The sequence below is a fragment of the Phascolarctos cinereus genome, unplaced genomic scaffold (genome assembly GCF_003287225.1).
Source record: "Phascolarctos cinereus isolate Bilbo 61053 unplaced genomic scaffold, phaCin_HiC Scaffold_9;HRSCAF=440, whole genome shotgun sequence".
NCBI lineage: Eukaryota > Metazoa > Chordata > Mammalia > Diprotodontia > Phascolarctidae > Phascolarctos > Phascolarctos cinereus.
The window spans coordinates 247,051,433-247,059,903 of NW_027556402.1; the positions used below are offsets into that span (position 1 = coordinate 247,051,433).

General features: G+C 34.9%; 1 protein-coding gene across 1 annotated transcript; it reads right to left on the minus strand.

The window, feature by feature from the left end:
• Positions 1-1,851: 1,851 nt before the first annotated feature.
• Positions 1,852-2,781, minus strand: LOC110199679 (olfactory receptor 10AG1-like). Its single transcript, XM_020974560.2, has one exon. The coding sequence runs from the start codon at positions 2,773-2,775 to the stop codon at positions 1,852-1,854; it is 924 nt and encodes a 307-aa protein (XP_020830219.1). The 5' UTR covers positions 2,776-2,781.
• Positions 2,782-8,471: the final 5,690 nt, after the last annotated feature.

Below are 8,471 nucleotides of genomic sequence, written 5' to 3' on the forward strand. Positions count from 1 at the left end.
GAAGTTCCTCTCCAGTTAAGACTATCCCTCCACTGACAGCAAGGTTGGCTTACCTGCAGCCCTGTTGGCAGCCGTCAGATCCCTGACTGGCACTTCAGCCGTCCTTGGTACACTGTACCCATCTGCTTGTAACCTCTTGGCAGAGTTAGCTGTGGGCTTGAAGCCTGCTGGAGAGCTTGTCACCAGTCTCCAGACTCAGGTTGATTCACCTGCCCTCATAATATTACAAAATCTCCAGGTGCTGGATGCCCTAAGGGCTGAGCAAGGGAGGGCCTGTGCAGTCATTGAGGAGCAATGTTGTTTCTATGTCAACAGGTGCTCGCAAATAAAGACCTTAGCACACTAAACAAGCAAGTGAAAGATTTATGGAATAGTGGCCAAAACATTCTGAAGGACGTCTCCCTCTCTCCTTCTTTGACCTATTTTCCTGGTTTGCTGGAAACCTTGGCAGCATTCTCCATTCTTCCCTCCCTGGTCTGAGGTTTCTCTTCCTTATTTGCCTTGCCATCTACCTTGGCATTCATTTTGTAATTCACCTATTCACTTCTGTCTTACAGAAAAACAAAATCATGTTTCAGTTGAATATTCCCCCTGAGTGTGCATGGCTGCCCCAGCCTTTGAACAAAAGGAGGGAACTTAAGGGGATTTAGGATTATCATTTTAATTGATAGGATATGTGTAATGATTATACTATCTGGATATTTTAGAATTCCCATTTTCCCAAAAGATTCTGGCTTGGGAGGCAGAGGCCGACCACAGCTTGAAATGGTCAACCAAATTTAACAAATCTTGCTTTCCTATGCTTGTGAATGTTAAGTGAATGGAATTAGAGACTTCAAGACCTGTTCCCATCACAGGACTGGTTCTGTATCCCACTAAATAATCACAACCCATGAGACTTAAGACTCTCAACTTAAGAGATGTTTGCAGAGGACTCAGGAACACCTGCATTGCCCACACATATGCCTACTTTGGGAAAATCTGGCTTGATAATGCTTATGTCATGGTCCAGCACACCTGTGATTTTTTATGTCTATAAGCTTTGCCTTTCCCCCAGCAAGTCAACCCTCCCTAGGAGGACTTCAGGGTTTGCAAAACTCCTTCTTCACTCTGAAATTCATTAAATCACTGTTTGATTCCTGGCACATCTGCCTCTGACATGCTCTGTTTTGCCTCTGGCCATCCCCAGGTTGGAAACCAGTCCAGTGTGGGGTACATTTAAAATTCTGCTAACACCTCCAACATTTGTCATTTTCCTTTTCTATCATATTAGTCAAACTTATAGGTGTGAGGTAGCATCTCAGAGATGTTTCAATTTACATTTCTCTAATCAATAGTGATTTAGAGCAGTTTTTCATATGACTATAGATAGCTTTTATTTCTTCTTCTGAAAATTGCCTTTTAATATTCTTTGACCATTTAGCAATTGAGGAAATGTCCCTTAGTCTTATAAATTTGACTCAGTTCTGTATATATTTGAGAAATGAGGCCTTTATCAGAAAAACTTGTTTGGATCCCCCCAGCTCAGTTTTCTGATTTCTTTTAATGGAAAGGATTTCAAAGAGAAGAAAGAAAGAATATGTGATAATAAACTTTTACATGAATACTAAGACAAATGGAAAAAAAAATAATGTTCTATAATTTCAAATATACTGACACATATATGTATGTATATAAATGCATATGTATATATATGCATCTATATACACACACACACATACATATATATACACATATATGTGTGTGTGTGTATATATATATAACATATATATGTGTATATATATGTGTGTATATATATATATGTTATATACATATATACATACATACACACACACACACGTTTTACCCAAGTCATTTAGGTAGAATTTTTTTCAAGGCTGCAATGATGTCCTTATTTCTTAGGCTGTATATCAGAGGGTTAAACATTGGGGTGCCAATACAGTAGACAAGAGAAAGCAATTTGTCTATGCCTTTTGATTTTTTGGACTTAGGTATCCAATGTGCCATCATTCCAGATGCAAAAAATAATCCAATAACCATGAGGTGGGAAGAGCAAGTAGAGAATGCTTTGTGTCTCCCGATGGCTGATGGAAGTTTCAGGATGGTGGTGATAATTTTGACATAGGACACAAGAATTAACAATAAAGGAGCTATTACAAAGAATACAGCATTAACAAAGATAAAAAGTTCACTCATAGTGATATCACCACAGACTATTTTCATTAATGGAGGAATATCACAAAAAACATGATTGAGTTTGTTAGAACCACAGAAAGGCAGAGAGAAAACTTGGTATGTAAATTGTATCTCTACTGGAATCCCACTTATCCAAGAACCAATCAGCAGTTGGACTTGCTTCTTGTGATTCATGATTACAGAATAGTAGAGTGGTTTACAAATAGCCACATAACGATCAAAGGCCATTACAGCTAGGAGGAGGCATTCAGCGACTCCAAAAACAAGAAAGAAATAAAATTGTACAGCACAAGCTATGAAAGAAATATTTCTGTTCTGGGTCCAAAGATTTTTCAGCATTCTGGGAACCATGACTGATGTGTAGCAGATTTCCAGGAAAGAAAGGTTTTTAAGAAAAAAGTACATGGGTGTGTGGAGAACTGGATCAATATTGGTTATTACAATTATTAAGCCATTTCCTAGCAGGATACTCATGTAGATAACCAAGACAATTGCAAAGAGGAAACCTTGAATATTGGGAAAGTCAGAAAATCCTATGAGAATGAATTCTATACTGAATGTGAGATTTTCTCCTGCCATTCTTGTTTTAAGTCTTATATTCTTAGAAATAGATGAGTCTGGGTAGCCAGGTCACATTTCCTTTGTAGATTGTAATATCTTGATCTGTAAAAGATATGTTCAGATCAGATTTTAAGAAAAGGAATCTTTCTAGACCTAGCACTGCTATTTTATGCTCTTAGGTTTTTTTTTTTTTCATTGAACAATTCCACAATTTTTATTTCTTTTTTAAAAATTCAGTTAAAATAATTATAACAAACAATGATAAAGGAAAATCAGTAATCTGATATGAAAAATCACTTGCCTATGTTCTATATACTAAAATTAAGTAGCTGTCCTTTCTTCCTAGGTACTATTTCCTGTTTGGATTTCTATAGCACTGACATCTCTTGGTTGTCCTACCTAATGAATCACTCCTTTGCTTATCATTTATGTCACACTCCCAAACCATGGTTATTCTCAATGTTTTACTTGGGCTATTTTCTATTCTTTTCACACTTTTTTTTTAATTTGGTGTTATCACTAGAAAAGAGGTTTAATTATTTCTATCCACATGACTCCCTGGTTTGTGTATCCATCACTCTTCTCTGAATTCTAACATGTACGCCTCCAACAGATTATTCACTGTTTCAAAATAATACATCCCATGTGTACTGAAGCTCATCATATCCAAAGCAGAACTCAGTATCTTTTCCCCAAAATACAGTCTCTTCCAAATTCCTCTGTTTCTATTAAGAGAATCCATATCATTCTAGTCACCCGTATTCACAACCTTGTCTTAACTCTTGCTTCTATATCTCCCTGATTTAACACGGTCAAGCAGGTGCCACAACTTGTCGTTGCTTTTTTTCTACCTTTACAATTGATGGCCCATCCATCCCAATATATATCTCACTACTCTCAGTGCCCTATTACAGAAAATTTCATCACTTATACTCTCTTTCAACAACCTCCTTAAGAGTCTGCTTTGGTTAAACCTTAAAAACTAAAACCGTAAACACTTCCTTTAAACTACCAGAGTGATTTTCCATACACAGTTTAAAATATTCCCTTCTCCAATATTTACTCCAAACAACACCCAGAATGTCTTTTCTGTATATACCTAAAACCTTTTCCCTCTCCAATATCTTCTCCAAATCACTGCCAAACTGATTGAGGAGGTATGACTCTTAAGGAAGCTGTTGCAATAGCATAAGGCTGTGGTAAAATGGGACTGAACTAAGTAATGACTATGAGAGTAGAGAGATTTATAGGGGAATGAACAGGAGAGTTGTTGTAGATATAGAAAACACAATGCATACCTGTGTGAATATATCCGGGAAGGTTTGTGTTTGTGTGTGCACATAAATGTGTGTGCAAGTATGTATACGCATATACGCACATATATGTGTGTAATGTCACCATACATACAAGTGCAAACTCACACGTATGTACTGTGTATTGGTGGTTTGGTTATATCTGTACATCCAAAATGTACAAATTTATAATGTGCATATTATGTATGATTCATGTATCTATTGGCATCCTGATACAGAAATTCAAGTGTTCATAAACCAAAATGTTCCCAGCTACATAGATATGTCCACACATATACTTAAGTTTGTATGTGTGTTAATACCTATATGTATATATGCATTCATACATATATATGTGTGTGTATGTATATCTGTACATATACATATATGTGGGTATGTGTGTGGGCATATACATATGAGTGTATACACACATACAAACACACATAAGTATATACACATATCTTCTCCAATGGCTATGATGCTGTCCTTTTACTTTATTTTTTTCCCCTCATCAACCATGCCAAAAATGCCATGATTGTAGATTTAATGAAATTCAATGAATTTTCTGCTTTCTTTTCACTCAGTGCCAATTTAAGTACATGGAATTGATGAAAGAAGACATAGCATAATTATATTCTGGTATCAGTGTATTGGAAGGAGAGGATGGAAGTCTCTGTTTGTCCTATAAGATAAAGCAAATTTATTTAACTCTTCAGAAATTCCCAAGATAGAAAGACTGGAAGTAAACCACTTAGTCTGTGGACTTAAACATCCTACATACTTTGAAATTTCATTTGAAATGTCATTTCCTTTCCCAAATATGCTCCCTTCTCAAGTATGAATTTTTCATGTGCTGATTACAAAATAAACTTTTACTCCTTTTATAATGTTCTCCTCATACCCTCAATCTTTCTTCCATTTACCTGAACTGACATATCCGTTGTACTAGAATGAACAATAGTTTTGACATCAATCACTCTAATTTCTAGGTCTAACTCTGCTCAAAACTAACTTTATAATAAAAATGACATCCTTGGAATGTTGTATGTTTTAGTTTCCACATCTGTAAATTATGATAAGCATTAACTGAATGGATAAACACAAATGAAGGGGTTACATACAGGAGAACATTTATTTCTGTGTGAATATCACGGAATGAAAGGGTGTGCAGTTCAGTGATTATTTAGGCATATTTCCAATTTGATGTCCAGAATGGCTGTGCTAATTTAAAGATCAAATAACAGTGCTTGAACATGGGTCCTAAAAGTTAGAAAAAGATAGACAGAGACAGAAAAAATGACAGAGACAGAGGGAGACAAAAAAACTGAGACAGAGAGACTGAGAAAGAGAGGAAGGAAGGCAGAAAAGCAGGAAGGCAGAAAACAGAGAGATAAACCAGATAATTTCTAATGGTTCTCTTCTAATACATTGTCTTCTATATTCTAAGGACATTCTTCCATCTCTAACCTTGTTGCTCCCTTTAAATTAATAAATCATATTCCACCTTTTAGAGTCAATTTGACTTCTAACTTTTCACTTTCTAGTAAGTACCTTTGAATTGAAAATTCAAGAAATTATTTGTAGAATTGGCAATAAATTGAGCCATAGCATGGCTATCTTGACTCCAAATTGGTACTGCTCTATGATAGCTAAACATTTTAAAAAGTATTATCATGAAATTAAACTATCACAAGAATAGTTTTCGAAGAAATTGTACTGTCAAAAAAGTCACATTCGTAGCTATTGAGGTAGGTCTTTTTTTTTTCCTACTTTGTGTATATTGTTGGGAAGAAACAAAGATTTTCTTCCCACGAACTTTCCTCTAGTATTGTCTCTGATTCTCCATTATCAGTGCTTAGGTTGGCCATAGTTTCACAAGGAAAGACATGGAAATTGTGTATTTGTTAATTTTGTTAATTCCATCAGTAAAGTGCCTTTGACTTTATATGCTTAACGGTGTTCTCATGTCTGTGTATAATTGTCCCAAGCTCTCAGGCTCATGCGCTGAGACTGTGTGTGTGTGTGTGTGTGTGTGTGTGTGTGTGTGTGTGTGTGTGGCCAGAGCTACTTGATCCCTACCAAGAAAAAATTTATTTAGCTCACTTATACTTTCTGATAGTTTTTGCTCATAATTGTTAAGAATGAACTTCCATTTATATAAATAAAATAAAACAACCTCCTTCTCTACCAGTAGGCTATATATTTTTCAATTCACTTTCCTAGATATGACCTTTACTGATATGATTGGAAGTCAATTCTGAAAACTACATAAGCTACTTCAGCAAAGAGGGTCTTTTTTTCAGATACAAGAGAATCATGTTATTATGCCTTATGTGAATCTCTCATGGTTAGGTAATTAGCCCTAAACAAATACTCCTCAAACCACAAATACTGATATAATGGAAGATAGAGTTGATGCTTACCTTAGTTTTCTTGAATGGTAAAGATTACCTGCTCCATTCTTTGATGAACATGTTTGAAAGCACAATACATATATGTGTATATACATATAAAGTATACAATATATCCATATGATTGAGTATACAATATATCAAAAGAAATATAATTAAATCATCAAAAATCTATGACACCCCCCAATTCTTTAATACACATATATCTCTAACATGAAAGGTAATTTGTGTTTTAAGCCACTAACTCTTTAAGTAGAAAAAATTCTTTCTCTGTTCTGTTCTGGGACAATTATTTTTTCAACTTACTTTTTTTTCCCCTTTTTATTAACAAGCACTATCTTCTAGGTTCAAGCCCAAGCCCAGGGTTCCACTAAAGTTAATTAGCTGAGGTAATGAGACTAGAGTCAAGAGACCATAATTCCACCATTGCCTCTGCTAATTAATAGCTGTGTAAACATTGACAGAACTATATCTAGTTTGAAACCTAAATTTCTTCATGTATAAGATAAATATGATGATATTTGTGATCTTTGAACCATGGGACTATCATAAGAAAGTATACTATTAAAGGTCAAGTTTTCACAAAATTTGAATTAGTAGTGTTAGTGAAAATAACAGTATCGTATCATTCTCTTCCCAAAGGAAAGGTAGTAAAATGGAATATGTGCTCCTTTTAGAGTCAAAGTTCCTGGGTTTCAAACCAGGCTTAATAATTTATTACTTACCTAACATTGGGCAAAGCTTTTCAATCATTTGGGCCTGTTTCTACTCAGTAAAATGAGGGAATTGGAATCAACAGCCTCTGAGATCCCTTCCAGATTTAAATCTAAATTTGATTCAATTAGTTGCAACAACAACTCATGCTATTTTGACCAACTCTTTTCTTCTCTATAGAATTTCTTTGTGAATGACAGTTTAAAATATAGTTACTCCACTGAGATATTGGGAGGGTTAATGGATGGATCTGTTTATCCATATGTTAATGGATGAATGATAGACTGTTGTGGCCAGAACATACAAACATATACACATATGCATATACACATATCCATATATATATATATATATATATATATATATATACATACACACACACACATATATATATGGATATGTGTGTATGTGTATATATATATATAATATATATATATATACACACACACACACATACACACATAGCCAGAGACACACACATATATGTATATAAATATATAAAATATACACATGCATACACACATATAAATATATACATATAAATATACACACATATGCACACACATTTGTGTATATATACATACATGTACATATATACATATATACATATATAAATACACACACACAAATTTCTGTACTTAGTAATTCTAGGGCCTTGGCTTGACTCAATTTTCTACTTGCCAATATGAGAGTTGGATTAAGTGGTTCTTTGGAGCCCATCAAGTTGTGAATTTCATGATTCTATGATCAGAAACATCTTGGAGTCCAGGATAGACAAATAGAGCTAGTGAAGTAACTGTAAGTACCATCACTCAAATAATTTCTTTATTATGCCCTGACTCCAGAATAGCCCGGTGCCTATGTCTTTATCTTAGACCTACCAAAGAAACTTTGTTTTAGTAAAATGGTTTCTTTTTAGTGCTTCATGACCCCCTTGTTTGGGCAGTAAGGTGGCACAGTGGGTAGAGCACTGAGCTTGCATTCAGAAAGGATCATCTTCATCAATTCAAATCTGGCCTCTGATAGCCACTAGCTGTGTCATCCTGGGCATGTCACTTTATGCTGTTTGCCTCAGTTCCTCACATGTAAAATGAGCCAGAGGAGGAGATGGCAAACCATCCTAGCATCTTTTTCAAGAAAACCCCAAATGGGGTAACATGAACAAAAAAAAAAAAAGAATAACAAATAACCTTTGTTTATTTTTTTGAGGGTTCAATCATTTCAGGCTAAAATGTTGAGCACTACAACTTCAGTGATAAATAATAGCCCAGTTATGTTACAAATATATTTTCCAACA

Coding starts and splice junctions, on each gene's coding strand:
- LOC110199679 (XM_020974560.2), bottom strand. CDS start 2,775: ATGGCAGGAGAAAATCTCACATTCAGTATAGAATTCATTCTCATAGGA.